Source organism: Diadema setosum, chromosome 8, assembly GCF_964275005.1.
Source record: "Diadema setosum chromosome 8, eeDiaSeto1, whole genome shotgun sequence".
NCBI lineage: Eukaryota > Metazoa > Echinodermata > Echinoidea > Diadematoida > Diadematidae > Diadema > Diadema setosum.
This window is the reverse complement of record NC_092692.1, coordinates 30,363,512-30,384,509: the sequence shown is the minus strand read 5'-3', so window position 1 is coordinate 30,384,509 and position 20,998 is coordinate 30,363,512. Positions and strand designations below refer to the sequence as shown.

Below are 20,998 nucleotides of genomic sequence, written 5' to 3'. Positions count from 1 at the left end.
TACTTGTCAACAACAAAAACAGAAGGCAAACTAACAAGGCAAGTTTTCTTCTTACCTGTATTATGTTGGCATCATTCTACATCTCTGTTCACTTCTTTGTTTCTCCCTCCCCCTTTTTCTTTCTCTCATTTTGTCTCCATGTGCTTTTGCTTTTCTTTTCTTTTTCTTTTTCTTTTTTTTTTTTTTGGGGGGGGGTCAATAAAAGGCATACTATTAAAGTGATGTAACTTCTCTTTTTCATGTTTATCTCTTGTTTTATACTCGTCCTGAAGGCCGCAGCCAAGAAGAACCAAGGATTGTTTGATGACATAGAGGAGACTGGTGAGGATGACCTGTTTGCTGCCACCTCCAAGGCCAAGGAACCGTGAGTACCATGTGATGTGACACGCCCCCCTGTGCCACGCCCCCTCTGTGCCACACCCCCTGCCCCTCCCATCTTTCCTTTTCCCGTCTCCCCTTTCCCTTTCTACTGTAGACCTCTTCAGTACAGGGCTTTTTTTTTTCTGTATGCAATTTTTTTTTCCAGCCATAATTGTACAACCCATCGAATCATCTTTCCCTCTTGTGTTCAAACCCCCCCCCCCCCTCCACCATGGCTGACATGAGTTACAGTCTCAGAGTTCAAGCTGGGAAAAGGGTTGAATATTTTTATCACAGAGAGCTCATAATTCTTTAGGAGTGCCATCATGCTTGTCATATTAAGGGAAAGTCCCCACATGTTCTTTGTATGATTGAAGTATTTAAATCAGTTAGTGCACGTTGAGAAGTATTACGTATTAGCCTCTTAAGCATTATGAGGTAATGTGCATTCAGTTTGAAAGTACAACCCTTTCAGTAGAGTCAACCATTTTTCAATCTTGATGGAATTTTCTGCGGAATCAGTGAAAGATAGAAAATATTGGCCACAGATTTATAATGTCAAGATGTGATGCCACTTCTTTTTCTCCTTTCAGTGCCAGGAAGAAGCCTCCTGGCGGTGTAGCCCTCTTTGAAGGGTCTGATATATTTGGGAGTCCCCCTAAGGTGGAGGTAGAACCTCCGGCACAGGTGAGTCTTCAGTGAAGAGATTAATCGGGGAACGGGATTGTTCAATGATAGACAGATAGACAGAATGATAGATAGATCAAACAAACATGCATGCATCTATACATACTATATACAATGTAGTAATTGCCTTTACATGCTCATGTACAACATACTGTATACACAGAATATTTCAAGAGGTTTTTATTTTCGTGAATTTCGCGAGTCATGTGCTATTCGCGAAATTAAAGACACGCAAAAATATTGACTCTGATCCCCGATGTGAATATCACATACGCATGTACATTTCTCCGTTCAGTACAGAACTCCACGATAACGAATTTAACCACTCGCGAAATCGTCAAGAATTCACGATTCACAAAAATTTAGACTTGTGAAATATATGTTGTATGCAGTACATTTATGTACATACAATTTATAGAAAGCAGATAGATAGATAGATAGAGAGAGAGATAGATAGATACAGTTGTAGATAAGTATAGAAATAGAATATAGATTGTTTATATCATGATGCTAGATTTGCCCAGTAGTGATGTTGGCGCTGTACTGAATTTCATTCTTTGTTTTCATTGCCTTAGAGCAAAGAGTAGTAGCCTGTCACTTTTAAAGGTATTGTTTACCATTGGGAGCAATGATTTAAAAAGTGTTAGAGTTATCACATTTGATGCATAGTTTAGTCAGTTGTATCACAAAATATCCTACCATGTAAGAATTTAGCAATTAAGCCTAAAATATGTAAAGGAGACATCACTATTTTTCTCAATAAACCATAACTGTAGATGGTTTATACGAGAAACAATTTAATTAAAACTATTGTTCACATTTTGTATATTTAACAGTGCTTAACATTGATTATACTGATTAGCATTTTTTTTTATATCGGTTGCTTCTATTCCTATGTCACATTTTAAGACTATTTTGAAACACTAAATCTGGGTTTTGTTTCATCTTTTTTCGGAGAAATTGTCACTTCTTCTATAATCTTGCAGAGTAATGATTGTTTTGTGTGAGTGTGTGTGCATGTGTGTGTATTTGCATGCTTGTAAAGTGGAAGAATTTATGGATAGTGAACATGTAGATTTGATATTTTCCTACGCTGCAGAACTCAGAGTCCTCACCAAACTCCAAGGCGAACCGCACACAGAACACACTCAGCCTCTTCAACGAAGACGACGAGAAGGATGAAGAGCTGTTTGGGGAACCCCCAGCCCCGCCCCCGAAGAGGGACAAACTGGAGCCAAACACAAAGGAAGAACAGGTAAGACTCCTCCCTCTGGAATGATGGGAGAAACATTTTCACCTTGCGATTCAAATAAAGAACATAATGATGTCTTACATTATGCAGGGTATGTTTAACTTGCCAAACTGGTAGTGACCAAATTATAACTCTTCCTGTACTTGATTGTCCATCGGAACATTCATGATCATGCTTTCTTTCGTAATGGGCACATTTGTCTCAAAAGTTGTTGCCAGCGAAGAGGGAGGACATATACCCCTCCCCTATACTTTTTGTCTGATCCACCAAGATTTTCTCTTTTTTTTTGTGAGCAATGTTGTAGTAATTCACACTATAGACAGGTTTTTGGTAAAGTAGTCAAATGCATACAGATCTACAACTTGGCAAATAGTGGTCAAGTGTTTGAGCATGTAACAAAATTCAATCATTAACTCCCCTGTGTGCATGTTTGTTGACTTTGAAAACCATTTAAGACTAAGAGCAGCACATCCATCCTCACGTTTTTCCCGCATCCTCCGTTTCTCCTCCAGTTGTCCCGGAGACGGACCAAGAGCAAGAGCATCTTTGATGACGAGGCCATCCTCTTTGGGCTGAAGAACGAGGAGAACCCCGGGGTGGACCTCTTCGGCTCGGACACGCCCGTCCCCCAGCCCAAGGTGGGTCATATCGTAGGGGGAGGAGGAGGAGGAGGAGGAAGGAGTGTACCCTCGTCTGCTTGCATGCCACCACCCTGCCCCCCTCTCCTTCCTTCAAGGCATGCATGCATTCTTTATGTGCAGTACTGGCAAGTCTACACTCAAAGCTACCCCACACACACACACACACTCAGATATCTTCTCAGCATCTACTTTGTTGTTTTGCCATCATTTCTTCATGCTCTTTTCTACATGTTATGAGAGAGGGCAAAAATCAACAGTTTCTGCAGTCATATTTAATTGGACTATGTTTTACCCCTGAAAGAGATGCCTCTAAATTTGTGTATGTGTGGATTTCTTTGCCTCCTTTTCATGACATACCAGTATGTATAGTAAAAGTAAAGGATGTGCTGGTGTTACCAGGTTCACTTGCATTCAGGGAGACAGCTGATTTTTTTTTTTTTTTTTTTTTTGAGACATTTTAGCATGGTGAATCTAGCTACAGAATCTCTCTTTCAAGTAAGTTACAAGAAAGATTATCACATATTGAGTCTTAAGTAGTGAGCACATATAAACTGTTTTCACTACTGACATTTGGTCCTCGACGTGCATAGTATTCAATGGAAATTGAACTTGCGAAAAATGAGTAGTGCACACAAAACAGTGCCCATACTCTATCTCGGTTGATGCTCTTAAACTGAAAAAAAAAAGGAGAGAGAGGGAGAGAAGGAATTTTTAAATTTATAGATGAATGAATAGATCAAAGCAATAAATAAGTGTATGACTCAGGGATTTGAACCCAAAGTTTAATTTTTGAGTGCTTCTTGCCAGTACTGCATCTTTGCCTATGCAATCATGTGACCTGCCCACCCAACCGCCCCCCCCCCCCCTTTAAAAAAAAAAAGGACTAGAAAGAAACAAAAAAACTTGATCTGGCATTGCCATTAATGACAGATGTTGCTCTCATATTCTTTCATACCTCTTCGTCCTTGCCAAAAACAATTGAACAATTCTTTATCTTTTGAAGAGGCAACGTTGTGCTTGTTATTCTGCATCTCTCATTCACTTGTACTTGACCCTCAACTAAACAGAAAGAAGAGGGAAAATGGTCAGACAATATTTTCTCAATTGTGATATAATGTACACATTGTAAATGCTGCAAAACGTCTGACCTTGCTTTGCAAGAAATAGAGCCAGGGAAAAGAAAAGAGCCTCAAAACTTGGCTTCATCAAATGAATATAGCCTTGTGATTCTCAGTCACAAGAACTATTTACCGTGTTATGTTTTAGGAATAAAACTCAGCTCTGGCCTTTCTTTTATCAATTATCAGCTTAACTTTTCTCAAATGTGATTTTGCAGTTGGCAATGTCGGAACAAGGATTTTATCATGATGGGAAAATTGACTTTGAAAAATAACAAGGTGCCGTGCAAACATAGTCACTATGTATGAATGTTTATGACCTAGCTGAAGATAAGCCTCAATACTGCTGCAAACAGAATTGCTTTGACCACAGGAACAAAAAGAAAACAAACCAACAAACCAACAAAATGTCATATTAGTGATTGCTTCTGGACAGGAACTGCAACTTTAGCCACAGGATTGGTGCTATTGCACAATTCATTCATACTTGTAGCTCCTTTGGGATTTGTATTCATTCACCAAATTCAAAGCTATTGACAAGTCCAATACAAATCAAGAAAGAATAATTTTTCACAAACTTAATTCTAGCTGATGTGACTTTTGAATTATTATAATGACCTTGTGAATTTCAAAGTTATTTACCCCATTTAAGTATGTGCCTGTATTGCAATTTCTTTCTTTATGCCTGTTGAATGCAAGTATATGAGTTTGACACATTAAATGATTCACAAGTTGATTTTGTTTTGCCACTCAGTATACCTCACCTGTGGACTAGGTTGTTAAGAGTAACATGTGTTCAACACTTACAGTGTCAGTGTTGATGTGAAAGTTTCCTTAATGGATTCTTACCCAAGAAAACATGTTATTTCAACTATCTTTCACACACAGGTGCTGTATTGTTCAATATGTATCTGAGTGTACAACATCGCTGTTGATTAGAGTGTAAACCCTTAAAGTTGGTGCATTGTTGATGCTGTGTGTGTGTTCGCAATGTCAGTGTAGTTTTTGTGCACTACTAGTGCCCGATTCTTGTTACCAGTTTTGAAGGAGGTGGAATGACGAGTCTAAATGACAACACAAAAGACTCTGTGAAAAAGAAAATAAAAATCATGTTGTGACACAGGAAAATGTACAGAAGGTTTTGGCCTATATGATTTATTTGCATATATATGCTTTTGCTCATTTTGTAAAAGTGCTTGATCTTTATATAATGTAACTGCAAAACTTATACAAAACGTACTCCAAGGAGCAACAATGTGATTTCAGAGTTAGATCCAAGTGGCTGTTAGTAACCTTTTTTCCTTTCCTTCTCTGCTGACACAAGCATCACTTATAAGTGCATCAAACAAAGGCAGCGCCATACATGTATTTCTATGTAAAGGCATTCACTAAGCCAGTTTACTGGGTAAAAAAGAAAAGTCATTCATGCCCCTTACATCATGTTATAAAACATCATATTTTACATGACTTCTGCCCTTGAGAGTTTCCAAGCCCAACAAGATCTTTTCTGTCCACACTCAGTTGTTGCTCCTTGGGATTGTCTCTTTCTCTGCCACTCAAGAGATAAAAATGTGATTCAGAAATGTTCATGCTGGTGTCATGTATTGAAAATGACAATGATTGTCTTGGATGTGTTGAGAACTTTTGTGCTGGTATCTCACCACCATACAAACATGTTGTGTGCGGAGGTTCTTTCCTAGCTTATGTAGTTGAACAGGCATACCTAACTTCTCTTATGCCTAACCACATCAGACTCAGTCAGAAAAGGATGAAAAGTCGGGATCGCCCCGCAAACCACGCTCCGCGTCAGCCAGTCAGGGCCTCTTTGGCGACGACGACGATGGCGAAGACGACCTCTTTGCGACGGCGGGGAGCAAAAAGTCGGGGCCCCCCGCGTCGAGCGCCAAGGGAGCACCCACGGCAAAGGAGAAGAAGAAGAAGTCGCAGACGCTGCCGGTCAAGAACGCGGGACTGTTTGGTGATGACGAGGAGGATGACTTGTTCGCCGAGCCCAAGCCGAAGAAGACGGCAGAGAAAAAGAAGAAGGAGGAAGGGAAAAAGAAGGACAAGCAGGAGGAGAAGAAGGATCCGGAGAAGGACGTGAAGACGGCGCTCGGTGGCGTAGACGATCCTCTGGGCGGCGGGGTCATGGCCTCCGCGGCAAATTCCTCGACCACGGCCAAAGAGGTGAGTCCGTTTTCCATCATTGGATAGTCACATGCATCTATTTGTGAAATGATAGTGCATGTGAGTGTTGCATGTCACATGATGATGTGTTTAGCTTCCAATATTAAAACATAACCTTATGGAAAAAAAAAAAAAAATTTCTGTGAGGGTATTTGTTTCTGATGTGTTTAGCTTCCAATATTGAAACATAACCTTAGAAAAAAAAAAAAAAAAAAACTTTCTGTGAGCGTAATTCTTTATCAGGTAATAAAGGAAGTGTACTGTCATTCCACACTGATGCTGCTGTCATCATGCTACGTAAGTGGCAACACTTGCTTGTAAATGGGATGCCCTAAATGTCTTCTTGAATTGGTAATGTCATTTTCTCTAATTTCATTTGGGATGGTTGAGCCATCCAGACAGGAATATTGCCAATTTTCTTGCATCCATAGTGTGAATAGATGTTTACATATCATGTTTACTTTGTAAGTCATCAGTCTCTAATTCAATAAGCCTAATTCTATTCTCCACACACAATGCATCACCAAAATATGGAAAGTTACAAATTGTTGCCTCAAGGTCAATTATATTTAGCCCCCTTTCTCCATGTAAACAATACAGCTAGCTGCTTGAATGCATGACAGATCCAACTTGTGGGAGAAAAAAAAAGAAGAAAAATGTGAATAAAACCCTTGCCCATCTTGCATCTTGTACTCGTATGATTTAAAGAGTCATGCATAAAGTGTATGAGCAGAATTATACAGTGCTGCATGCATTGAGGTTACAATCCCTTCTCTGTGGTCACAATTGCATTGTGCCTGGTAATATTTGTTTCCCACATAAGGAGAAAACATTTGCTTAAAGTTTGAATATTTATTTCTATTTGTATAAGACATCAGCATGTTTTCTTTGTATATGCATATTTTCATGTTACACTTTTTGTTACCAGCAAACCATTTGCTTTTCTGTTCATTTTTTTTCCTGGATCTAAAGATCCAGATATAACTTTAATTTGAGATGAATATTGTAGAAGTGGAAATTTGTGTAGCATGGGAATTTTTGCACATTTCGCACGACCAGAAACCAGCACAAAAGTTAAAACACATGAACATTTTTTCAATGTCCTATGTTCCAAAAATGAATGTCCTGAATCCACCGAATCAAAAACATGTGAAATTCATCTAACCTGGGCGAGCGTGAAAAACTACTCGCGCGAAACTATCCACTTTTACAGTATATTTAATCACTTTTTGGATTCCTCAGTCGGGTGGGCTGTAAATGTTTCATACATTGTGCAAATAGGAAATACTAATTCTAGTCACACACGCATAATTTGCCATCAAGCCTACTAGGCTTTTATTGGTCCCCCCACAATAAATGTTATTACATTATGACTTCAAACTGTAATGATTTTTTTTTTTAATTTGTAATAGAAATGAAATTAAATGAAACGAAACGAAATGAAAAAAAAAATACTTAGGCTGTACATTGTAGAGATTTTGGGCAAGTGACACGTCAAAGGAGAAATATAAATAGTTTATGCCTGATTGTTTTCCTTTATTTGTTATTTGACTTCAAATGACCACTTTTCTCTTGTATTGCATGGCCTGCTACATTTTGCTGAAGTAACGTTAGATTTTTAAAATGGACTGTTGAATGCTACCAAATTAAGCCATCTAATCAGTGCAGTGATATTAGTTTCATGTCAGTCACTAGCTGTTCCAGCCCTTGAGTGTTACCTCATACCTGGATGTGATTTTGAAAGTGATCAGGGCCCCATTTCACTAAAATAAAAAATTTTTAAAAATGCTATGAATACCAACTAATGCTGGAATGGCATTCATGATGGTAATGACAAGAATCTTACTTCCTAATTAGCTGTTGCTACAAGAGGTTGCTATTCTAGCAAGAGTTGCTATGTCCTAACACCTTCTATGAGATGGGACCCTGAAGAGCATTTTTGGCCACAACAGAATTAGTTGTGTTTGAAGTTGACCGTGTTACAGAGTCAGACACAGTCTTAGTCTCAAAGCGCTTTGGCGTATCCTGCAATATCATTGCCTTTGATCTTCCTCCACTTTCCACCACTCCACATCTTGACGACCCCTTCCCATTCCCCACTCTCCTTCCTTATTCTCTTCTACCTACCTACACGATGTGCACCATCTCCAGGAGCCTGCCCCGCCATCATCCCCCTCCGTCGCACCGCCGCCCGCCAAGCAAAGCAAGAAGCCGCCCGCCGGGGCCGTGTCCATGTTCGGCGGCATGGACCCGTCCTCCTTCACGAAAAAGAAGGAGAAGGAGGAGATTGACGACGACATCGCCTTCGAGGCCAAGGTAGGCATTTACGGTGACATCAACGGGCTTATTGATGACCTGTAGGTCCGCGAGCAACACGTAGGCCACTCTCATCCGCGCATCTCAACTTTTCATTGCGTCATTGTTGATAGGACACTTTCTACACCACGCAGTCAAGTTTGTTGTCTATAGTGAATACCAAGTACACTGTTCCTACCTGTACTTTGGCCAGTGGCACATTCATGCACACATATGTTCCATTCAATCCTTTTAGAAGATGTCATATCTCTCTCTATCTGTAGAATAAAAAAACCATTGAAAATGCCTTGTCCTCTTGCATCATTTGTTCAAGCTCTGCATTCATGTAAGGATAATGACTTTCATTATGTATTTGACCAAACTGTGTAACATGTGCCCAATACCAGTGTGATTTCAATTTTGTTTTTTTTTAGCCATTGAGTGTGATTTTCAGTAATAAAAAAAAGTATATATGTCATGATGCTGTGTGCATTTTGTTAAGTCACCTTATACTATCTTTTATTTTTGTCTTAAACCCATGTAACATTGTTTTTTCTTCCTACTTTCTCACTTTCTTCCCTCCAACCATTTGCAACTACAACAACGATGATGATGTCATTCCGTGAACAACATGCATGAATCATCCTCATACTCACCGTCCCACTCAAACAAAACCCACCCTCCTACAGTCCTCCCCTTCTTCCAAACCATCCCCCAAGCCGGCAGCCAAGCCCCCCTCTCCCTATGCCTCCTCTCCCCTCTTCGCCCCATCGTCACCACCCTCGCACGATTCACCTGACTACGCGGTGGCCGCGCCGCGCATTAAGCCCGTTGCCGCTCCAAAGGGCAAGAGCACCGGCGCCATCGGCAAGGTCAAGGTGCTGTCCGAATGATTTTTCCTACATATTTTTCATTTGATCCACCTTTTATGGTTTAATTTTCACCTCCCTCTTGTCATACTCCCATCACTCACCTAAATGAAAGAAAAGTTTTTGCCGTTGTTTTCGTTTTTGTTGCTATTTATTTTACCATCTTTGTTAGTGCATGTCTTTGCCTCAGCTCAAAACTATACTTGCCATTAAATATCAGTATTGTTTATTTGTTGTCTTTATAGCACCTTGAATCTTAGCCTTCTTACAATAAGCTCTATCTTCCTTGCTTCCTCATCTCTTTCTATATCGACATTTCTATTCATTCTCTTTTGGTGTTGCAGTGCTGTGAAGGGCATTCTAGCATATTAACTTAACCTTTCCTTTCAGTTTGCTGTGTGTAGCTATAGCATCTGTCACTACTTGTCTGCAATATTTACACGTCCATATTTGTGCGTATGACTTTGAAATGAAACATATATATATATTTCTCTATATATTCCTGTCTCTCACTATCCATGTCTGTCTCTCAATGTATGAATCACTTTTTAATCTTAATCGCAGCTCCTTGTATTCGCACTAATTGTATTCTTTTTGCAGCTGCTGACAATATATGTTCCATAACCCTATTCATTTCGATACCCATATTTTATGTGTGGTGCTCTGCCGTGTTCTTTTTGTTTGCCATGTCCATATTTCATTATTCTCATTGCTGTTTTCAAAGCTACTGTATGCTGTTGATAACCTCTTCTTGGCAAATTGCCTCTATTAGTTTGTCTGTTTTCTGTGCAATGATCCATCAAGTACATTTTCCAGACATCCGTGTTGCTTTTGACAACATTTTTGTGTGATTTTGCTGACATATTAAAGTGTGTTTAGAAACTACCTCTTTGCTTTACCTTGCCATTTATGATGTAATATTTTCTGCAATGATGTTTGTAACTTGTGTAAAAACACCAGAGACATAAGTACAATGTCTATGTTGTTACAGAGTGAAACAAAAGTTGTTTGGTTTACAAAGGACAGCATATTTATTATGTGATTTCTTTTTATGAAGTGGAAAAGTTATTCCATTATTAAATCAACTTGAATTGACATGTCCACTGAGGTGTAACCTTGATTTGATTTAGTTTCAATATTTGGTACCACGCCCTTGTAGAATGTCGAGGTAAATGGCTGCCAAGTGTATCTGGTAGTTTGGTTTCTGTGAGGTGTTCGCACTGGAAATTGTACTTTATTTTTTAATGACAAATTTGAGGTAAACTGTTTTTACATTATGATTTTAGCCTTGTTTCCAAATCTGTCATACATGATAGTGCTCTTGATTTTTTGTTGTTACTTTGTGGCCATTCTAAACCACTCGATGTGTGGGAGTGTTACATCTTTGACATATAGAGCTTGAAGCATTTTTTTTTTACCCCTACGCAATATATGTATTTATTTCTTCCTACGAGCTATACCCTGGTAGTCCATACCTAAGTATTCAATTCTATGATTTAGTATTAAACCAACTCTAGACCTTTCAAAGTAATTGGTTCTACTGTGTAGATGTAGATGGGCTTGAGCAAAATTTTTAAGAATGTGTTTCAGATATTAAACAATATAACAGATACATACTTGAATTTGATCAAGGATTGTATATCAATTGTAGGAAATTGAATATTGAAAAAAAAAGAAAAATACATAAAATAAGTGTGTGATTGGTATGGAGAAAGCTTGGATTCTTTGTATTGTGGATGTATGATAACCACAATTTTTTTTTTTTAATGTAGTCATATGTATCATGAAAGTGTCAAATACATGTCACAAGCTGGAACAGAGAATTATGAAAGCCAGAGTTCAGGTGTTTTGTACTATTAGGAAGTTGTTATAATTTTCATTATTATGCAGATGATTGCCGTGTTCTATGTCTAACTCCAATGATGTGGTTATTTTTTTTTTTTATTGTCATAGACGTTTCATGATACAGAGGACATATGTGTCACATGATGAGTGCTTAGCATTTGTGAGCTATGTTTCAAAAGATTTGTGAGTTGATTACTTTCAATAAATCCTGCACTTGCAAGGTAAGTGCTCGGCAAGGGTAGTTAAATGTCACTGTTGCCAGAGTTGCACACAGAAGTTTATTGTTTTGTAAAATGACTGAAGGACTGTGTAATGGCTGTGTCAGAAATGTAACTCTTTTTTTGTATACTCGTACTTCTTAAATTTGATTTTTTTTTTTTCAATGAAAGTGGATAGGAAGTGTAAGCTCCTAATTGCAGTGTATTTTTGTTGTGAGAATAAGAGTAATGTATGATACTGGTAGTCAGTGTTAGGTGTCAAAATAATGCTGAGATTTGTTCTTCCTACATTTTTTTTTCCCCACCAGTGTTGTGGTGTTTATCATACTTAATTTGTCCCGAGTAGTCAGTAGTAAGCCTGATACTTGAGGTAAGCCTGATACTTGTAATATGCTAAAATGAGTGAATGAATGTACATGTGTGCATGTGAGTCATGCACAAAGCATAAACCTGTTTGGGTTATGATAGGTGAGCAATAAGTCCACAGATAGTGGCTCCTACATGTATCTCCAAGCTGAGAATAGTTTTCGAGAAGTTAAAAGGGAAAAAAAATGATGTGTTTGTTATGGAGTACGATGATGTATGTTGTAAAAGGAAAGCAAGATGAAATGTACCGACTGTATTTGAATCACTGAGATGCTTTTTTCTCTCCATCTCTTGTATTTAGATGTATTCAAGGACAAACCAGCTGTGCAATAGTGAATTCTTGCCTTCCAGAGGTTTCTCTTAAAGTTTTTTTTTTCCTTACGCTCTGCTAAAAATTATTGAATGAAGTCTTCCTGTCAAAAAAGGGGGGAGCTTCCTGAGGTATACTGAGTTGAGCTATACTGAACTTGTATTGCATGATATGCATGCCAGCTTTTGAGAAAAAACAGGTCAATTGAAGTTTCATAGGATGTGCATCTACAGAGAAAATTTGTATGAACTCTGATATTTCTGTGTTTGATAGCTATATAGTGCATGCTGAGTAATGCAACTAATCAATAGTACAGTGATTTTTTTTTTATTGTTGTAGTTAGCATAGCTAGGTGCTCAGATAGATCTTTAGGTTTAATATCACTCTTAAAATGAAGATGATATTTGCATGAGATAAAGCATGGGCTGCGAAATGACCATTTTGTATGTTATTGTTAAACATTATGGTTCAAATATGAAGCAAAATGTTTATTGCTAATTTGCAAATGTTTGATCGTCATGACTTGTTTGTAAGTGCGTTTGAGTTTTTGATGTGAAGAGGAAAAAAAATGCAAATACAAATTATTGCAATGTGCTGTGCTGTGTTTGGTATGTGAAAGTGAAACTTTGCAACTATTTTCCCCCCACCTCACCTCACCAGGGTTCGGCTCTGCCCAAGTTTGTAGAGGTTATAATGCCCATCAAGCCATCCTTTCCTGACCTCAGCCCTATTCCCACAAGGAATGGGGTCGGCAAACCTCCGCAGACCAAAGTGAAACTTAGTCCACCAATTGCCATCCAGAAGACTAACGGTGTGCATTCCCATCAGCGCCGATACCGTCCTAAATCCTCACCGACAGACGAGGATGGGGCAGTGCAGACAGCCATTACTCCCCGGGCTCCCCAAGCCACCATTTCCAGGGTCCCCCAAGTAGCCCTGAAGCCCCCAAACCGTGGAAACCATGGTCCAAGCAACAAGAAGTGTATACCCCCGTCTCCACCAACACTCCCGAAATTCCCTAGTCCTCCGAAGGAGCCTCCACCAACCTTGCCACGATTTCCCAGTCCGCCTCATGATCCACCGCCACCAACTCTTCCCAAATATAATCACAATTCTCATGAGCCTCCACCTACATTACCCAAATTCCCAGGACCGCCAAGTGAGCCACCCCCTCCACCAAAACCGCTCAATCATTTACCCCCACCAACGCTCCCCAAATTTCCCAGCCCTCCAAATGTCCCACCTCCAGATTATGATCTCAAAGAGAACAAGCCTAAAGGACCCCCCACCCTTCCAAGAAATTCATCACTTTCAGTTACCAATGATTTGCCTCCACCCCCTTCTCCTGTGAATAGAATCCCCAGTCCAGTAGAATTCCCGAGGCCACCATCCTTTCTGGATGACCTGAATAATGATGATTTCCCACCTCCCCCTCCCCATGTCCTACCAAAGAAGTCAACTCCATCAGAAAATCAGATTCCACCTCCACCGAGCCCCCCTCGCCTTCCCAGTCCTCTTCCCAAACCTCCAAGCTCGTACCCATCAAACATGAACAACAACATTCCCACAGCCAGCCCAAAGCTGCTGAGGCGACTTAGATCTCACAGTACTGACGGGAGACCCGAGGACCGCTCCAACACATCAAAGTTCTCCCCTATCAAGAAAATACACGTAAATACAGCAGAATGGCCTGCACCATCCTTTTTTGAGAACAAAGGTGTCAAGGACCTGACAAATAACAGAATTCCACCCGAAATCAAACCCATGAAGAAGGTGCCCGCTCGTCCCCCTCCCCTCAAGTTCCTCACCTCCAAAACCTGCTCTCCACCAAATTCAAAGAACAGACCAGTAATTTCAGAACCAATAAGTCCCAAGGGGCTCCATTCAGGGGCGCTCAAGTCAAATGCTCAGTCAGCCTTTGTCATTCACGCAGATAGGAAGAACAAGTCTCCAGGGCCTTCCCCTGTTGGGAGTCCTTTGTCAGATCAGTCACTTGATTTTGAAAAAGATGACATGCCAATCTTCAGTGCTCAAGTTCTCAAGAATGGTTACAGAAAAGAGACATCTCCCAGGGTATTAGCAAAAGGTCACACGTCACATGATGTTAAAGCTAGAATAGAAGATGAGATACAGACCCATCGAAGTCGACTGCAGGATCCCCACAACACAAGTGGACAGAGTCCTGTGAGAAACTCAATGGCAGGAATTGATGGGATTCCATCTAAGGCCCTCCAGGGCGAGACCAACAACCACATAGATGACGATCGGTGGGATGCCGATCTTCCCCCTCCGCCTCCCCCAATATCATACCTTACAGACACCAACATCCACAGTTCAAAATCCAATGGGGACCTCCAGGGTAATGGCAATGCTTTTGAGCACAACTTTGCCAAAGACATTGAAAATGAAGTTGAGGACTACGACGACAACATCGTTGTTGATGCCATTCGAGAGCACCATGCGAGAAATGCCAGAGCATTGAAAGAATCAAAGCCTCACCAAGTCAATGGCCATCATGAGGTCAGTCCAAAGAGGGGTCCTCCCAGACCCCCAGCAGTATCTCCCCCTTCAACCGGTAAATCCAAAGCTCCCAAGAAGCAGCCCCCACCCCCCGCACAAAAGCCAAGCAAAGCCCCCGTTCCTCCCCCAGTCCTTGCCAAGCCCACAAGACCCGGAGGTTCCCTTCCAAGAGATCTCAGTGGGCACATCCTATCCAACTTTGCCAATTCCCCACCATACCACAAATCCTCAAACACAACTAACTCTAACAATGTTGCAGTGAGTGCACACATGTCCATCATTTCCAACTCCTCCACGTGCTCACAGTTCTCATTCAACTCACTAAACCTGTCAAACATATCTGCCAATTCACATGACTCATTCACCACCGTAAGTTCACAGAGTTCCACCAACACCTACAACAATGCACACAATAACTCAGTGTGTTCCTCAAACTCCTCTAACTCAAACAGTTCAGGATACTCCCAGAAAATGGGACCAAGTGAGAAAGTAAGTAGCAAAAATCATGGTAAGGTAGGAAAAGAAAACGCAAGGCAATCGCAGGGCGATGACGATCATTGTCCGCCAAATGAGCTCTGCAAAATGTCACTCATTCAGAAAATAGCAATGTTTAGTAACAAGGAGGATCATGCCTCCCCGCCAGCATCACCCAGACTATCGAGGAAAGGTAGTCCCACAATCCATCGTAGGTCTCCCAGAGCTGTCCCTGACACGAGATGTAGCAGTGGCTTTCCCAATGGCGAGAGCGACCACCATCCGAGGCAGCCGGGGAGTCCCAAGTGGAACCTCCAGATGGAGAGTCCTGTTCGGCAAAATGGGCACGATGACCACCATGGTGAGCCCCCTCCCATTCAGAGACCTACCAGTCCCCGGGGGACCAGTGATGTTGAATGGAAGAGACCACCAGTGGCTGCAGTCTCGGGGAAATTTGAGGCTTGTATCAGGAGAACACCGTCCTACTCATTCTCTGCCAAATCCAATATTGTCAGGACCCCTTCCCCTCACCACCCGGAGAAGAAAGATGATCTCCCCTTCTCCGGAGGGTTCACTTTTCCCCGCCCCAGCAAAATTAAGAAGCAGAAGGGCAAACCCATACCTACCCCTCCCGAACCAGCCCCACCAACCCAGAATTCTGCAGCCCCGTTTGGTTTCCGCAGCCTGCTGTCAAAACGCAGTATCAAGGAACCACCCCCAAAACCACTCCCAAAGCCAAGCAAGAATCCGCAGAAGTTGCCCAAGAAAGTAGCTGGTCCAGCTCCCCCGTCCAACTCTCCATCACCATCATCATCATCATCACCATCACCCTCGGCAGAGCCAGCAACCTCATCTGCAACATCATACACCCCATCTGGAACGGCTTCATCCAACGTAGGCTCTGTGTGGAGGAAAGCGGAAATGTTTAAGGTGTGAAATGGGCCTGCGCTTGCATGCAAGATGCTTGAAAGTCCTGAACACAGCATGGTCTTGGTCTTTTAAAACCAAGCATGACTTAACTTTTCTGTGATGCATACTTTCATATGAGTTTGTAGGTTTTGCTGGAAGAAAGAGTAGAACTTGATTACAATTAGCCCCAAGTATAGTGTCATAGAGTTTCCAGGGGCACAAGAATCATTTACTTGAAGCTTCCCTTTCACAATGTTAGTTTCCAGCTAGTCTGTTTAGAATACCCTGTTCACACAATATCTGTATTTCCCATGGGCTGATTTTGTAAAATGTTCTGGAGTAAATCCTTTGTTCAATATTACAGTCTGAAAAGAGTATATCCAATGAAGATAACATCCATTTCTTTGTACTGAAGGCTAGCTTTGAATATCCTGATTGCTTACAAACAACTCTGGTCTTCTATGTGGCTGTGTTGTCATAATTTGTCTTAGGGAGTCAGAGGGAGCAGTAAAGACAATGTGTTACTAGGTTGATGAGGTTGGCTTTGTGAAGTGAGGTCATTTGACAGTACAGTAATACAAGGTATATGACAGTGAAGTGATATTTCATTTCACATTATTTTTCTCTCATATGTGATATTGTGTACTAGCAAACCATAAGATTGACGTAAGAAAGAGAAGCTTAGCAGATCTATTCACAATTTATTAGGCATACTTTCTCTGCGCCAAAGCTGTGTTTTTTGCCATGAAAAAGCAGTGTAAGTCAACATTTACCAAAAATGTAAATCAAAGCAAATCTGACCACAACACAACACTCTGTTCAAATTTCTTTCAGTTCTTAAAAATCTCTGATCATGTAAAAAGTGTCCATTCATTCCTCAGAAATATTGCAAGTGTCATTTTTTATATCTGTATCTCCTCTATGAATTCTGCAGAATTAATCTTTAAGCCCTCCATGTGCCTTTTGTACCGATTAGCATTGCGTTGTGCACACCGTCCAAAGTACCTGGCATAGAAAGGGTTAAGGCCTTTTGTGACTGATCAACCTGACAGTATGGGGAAAAGCCCTGTCATTGCTAAGAGAGGCAGAAGTGAAACAAAAGTTGCTAGGGTGTGAAACAAAAGTTGCTAGGGTGTAAACAACGTTTTGCCAAGAAAAACTTGGGGGGGGGGGAGAAGAGTTTATAGGGGTATAGAATGTCAGGCCACTGAAAGACGGGCAAAATCAATATCAACCTAATTTCATCCTGTGGGCATTTTTTTGGTCGGTGTTTCTTTCGTCTTCGTTTTTTGATAGCGTTTGCAGTAACTGTTGCCTCAAAGGAACCTGGCTTGACCTTGCTCTGATTTCTTAAGGCGAGGCAGCGGAGATTCCAAGGTGAAAGCTTGGGCTTTTTGTTCTCAGAAGGAAAGGGGCGATCGACCAGGGCACGTTGCCTGTGTCTGCGTCGTGGCTCAAGTTCCGTTCCGTCTTTTTTTTTTTTCCCTTGAAGAGTCATTAGTTTGCCCCAAGACTGCACACGGTGTAATGAACGATAAATACTGAAGAGTGTATTTGGTTAGAAGAAAGAGTATACGATGATTTGTTTATATGTGTGCAGAGCAAGGCTCTGAATTCACAGGTGAGCTGTTGTACTGTCAACGGTACGCAACACCTCATTAAAGTTTGTTATCTTACAGGCACTCTGCATTTTTGTACATGAAGAGTAGATACTTGTTGCAGTTGTGTCATATTTCTAAAGAATTGGATTTTTACACCCCTGGCCTCATCTGCACTGATGAAAGTTTTGCCACTGCTCACTGTGTTATCTGAGAATACAAAAGTGGATCACTCTGTTGTAGCTTGTACAGAGGCAGTTTATAATGCCTCTTCAGTCAAACCCCATCTTCCTTCATTGTTGAGCCAAGAAATAAAGGTGTCATCACTTTCTTCCAGTTTGTATGAGAGCATATCATTAATGCAAGATGTTTCGAAATTCCTGTGTATATTTTGGCATGTTTGTTTTCTTGTTCGTTTGTCTGTCAGTGGCATGCAGAAATGACTATTGACACTTTCATACCTGCTCTGAAAACATTCATTCTATGTATTTGCATGCAGAAAATGGCAGATGCATGTTTTCTCATACTCTCTGCCCTTTCCCTTTTGGTAAATAATAGGGACTATGTTACATATGTGTTTATACTTGTCTTCTCTTCGCTTTCCCTTTCTCTTTCCTCTTTCACATTTTCTCCATAGATCTATCTGTCTTTTTATCAGTTTCTCAACCTTTTTTTTTTTCATTCCTGCAGCATTTGTTTTAATGTGTTTATTTTTTGTTTCCTTGTTCTTTTTGTCATTCAGAAAGTTGAACCAGTTTCATTGCATTTAACTGGGCCTTTGCCATCGGGCTTACATATTCTCAGTAACCATTTTGTCATGGACACTATTTAGTAGGAATAAGCCATAAAAAAATCAGTGATGTAGGGCAGTTGGTTAATAAAAGGAAGGGCCAAATTGAAAACCATGCTAAGACTTATTTCATGTGGAAAGCACAATGCAAGTGAAGGGCAGGGAAGCGTTTTCTCCCACTCCGCCCCCCATCCATCGTCATCCTGCCTTTATGATCTCAGTCTTTGGAAACCGGTTCCCGGGGAGAAAGCTGGTGCGCCATCTGTCCTCGCACAATAAAGCTGACGTAAGTGAATGACACTCACGTGCGCGGCCACGATTCCCGGGAGAATTCGATAAACCGTGGATGGGGAGTTTTCGGAGGAAGCGTGTGTCGGGGGAAAAGGAAGGAGACATTATAATACCAAATCAAGGCAAAGCTCCGATGTCTGCCGAAACAAAAGAGTGAGCATTCATCACAAAGCTAGAGCCAAAAGATAACATTTTTTTTTCTTTGTCGTCTTCTCCTCCTCATGTTCGTTCCTTCTTGCATCACATTGCATCAATTGAAACTGTTTGGATGTGGTTTCAGCCTTCTCCCTGGTACAATTTTACCTGATCACGACATCGATGTTGTATTGAAAAGCAACAGATGCAATGCCGTTGCACTTTTAATCGAGCAGAATTCAATCAGTTCTTCCTCTTATAATTGCTCAACATGTGAGAACCCTGATGGTGGTGATGGGGGGGGGGGTGTAGGGAACTTGAATGAGCTCGCTCTTGTCGAAAACAGCTTTGAAAAAAAATTCCTATTCCAACAGGTTTGTAGCTATGACAATAATAGCAGGGCAACATCCAAATTGCGCACGATACTGGTGTGAGGAAAGGTATTGCCAAAGCTGTTGAAGTTGCAAAATTGCCACTCAGGCACTCCGAATCCACTGCATCGCCATGGCAACCAACCATTCAGAATGATTGCATTGTCCAACAGTGACGCATGTGCTCGGCCTCTCTTAGCTCAGAAGGAGCGCAAACCAATGTTTCAATTGGTGAAATTGATTTTCATTGAAAGCGCCACATGGGGGGGGGGAGAATTGTTGAGTTCCAACCTCTTGTCCTTTCGCCCACCAAGCATCTTACAAACCACAAGTCTTGTAATTGTTCTCTGAGGAAGCAGATTTGTTTAAATAGAGCAAGGGTTGGGGGAATGAAGTCGCCATCTTTCAGGGGACATTATTCAATTGACTTTGAGTAGCTGATATGTGTTACAGACCCAGGTAGTTCATACATGTGTATTTCTATCCCAAGGAACACACTACAGCTGTTTGCTACAGATGTAGTTATCATTTGCACAATTCTGCATACGAACTTAGTGGCTTCCTTTGTTGTTAACATTCCACAGCTAGCAAATCAACAAATCACACACACTGCAGTATGGGTAGTAGTTCTGGATATTGCTATCATGTGAACACTTTGGCTAAGAATTACAATGCATTTTTTTTCTTTTTCTTTTTGGGTCCTTGTTCTTTTAAGGCACTGCACACCACACCCAACACAGAGAGTGTGCTTTAAAATCTTTTCATAAATGGATTTAGATTTATTTTGATCTGAAAGATTCATTCTGATCTGAAAGATTAATTTTGATATGAAAGATTCATTTTGATCTGAAAGATTCATTCTAATCTGAGGGATTCATTTTGATCTGAAAGATTCATTCTGATCTGAAAAAATTCATTCTGATCTGAAAGATTCATTCTGATCTGAAAGATTCATTCTGATCTGAAAGATTCATTCTGGTCTGAAAGATTCATTCTGATCTGGAAAGATTCATTCTGATCTGAAAAATTCATTCTGATCTGAAAAATTCATTCTGATCTGAAAGATTCACTCTGGTCTGAAAGATTCTTTCTGATCTGAAAGATTCATTCTGGTCTGAAAGATTCATTCTGATCTGAAAGATTCATTCTGATCTGAAAGATTCATTACTGGAAAAACAGAATCTCAAAATAGAGTCAGATGTTAACGCCGCATCGTGTTATGAATGAATACATGACTAGATATGCAAGGCACTATTTATCATGCAATAGCTGTAGTTCTGTCTGTCTGTCTGTCTGTCTGTCTGTCTCTTTTTGACAATTTCCTCCTTTTCTTCTCTTTCTTCCGATGATTCTTTTGTACTGAAGTTTGTTGGTGCGTGCCAGGCTTGTAACAACAACAAAAATATATCTACTTGCTTAACAATGTATGTGCATGTATGTGTGTGCTTATTCTGCTAACAAGTTTTTGTGATTGCCATTCATAATTTATATTTCATCTCATTTATTGAATTTTCTGTTTTCCATTGTTTGTGACCAGTCACCACATAAACCTGATTCTAACAATATCAGAATATATATATATATATATATATATATATATATATATATATATATATTATATACTAACAGTGTATGTACATGACTGTGTGTGCTTCTCAGTAACAAGTTCTTATGATTGCCATTCATAGTTTATATTTCATCTAATTGAATTTTTTTTTTTTTTTTGTGACGGGTCACCACGTAAACCTGATAAAGTCACTTG

At 40.5% G+C, this 20,998-nt stretch overlaps 1 protein-coding gene across 1 annotated transcript in view; it reads left to right on the top strand.

Annotated features, from left to right (window-relative positions):
* The window catches only part of LOC140232194 (uncharacterized), a 170,877-nt gene that overhangs the window by 125,346 nt on the left and 24,533 nt on the right, over positions 1–20,998 (top strand). The window contains exons 22-26 of the mRNA XM_072312332.1: positions 273–364; positions 954–1,047; positions 2,147–2,302; positions 2,812–2,937; positions 12,809–16,072. Coding sequence (XP_072168433.1) covers positions 273–364; positions 954–1,047; positions 2,147–2,302; positions 2,812–2,937; positions 12,809–16,072 — 3,732 coding nt within the window. The remainder of the gene's footprint in view (positions 1–272; positions 365–953; positions 1,048–2,146; positions 2,303–2,811; positions 2,938–12,808; positions 16,073–20,998) is intronic.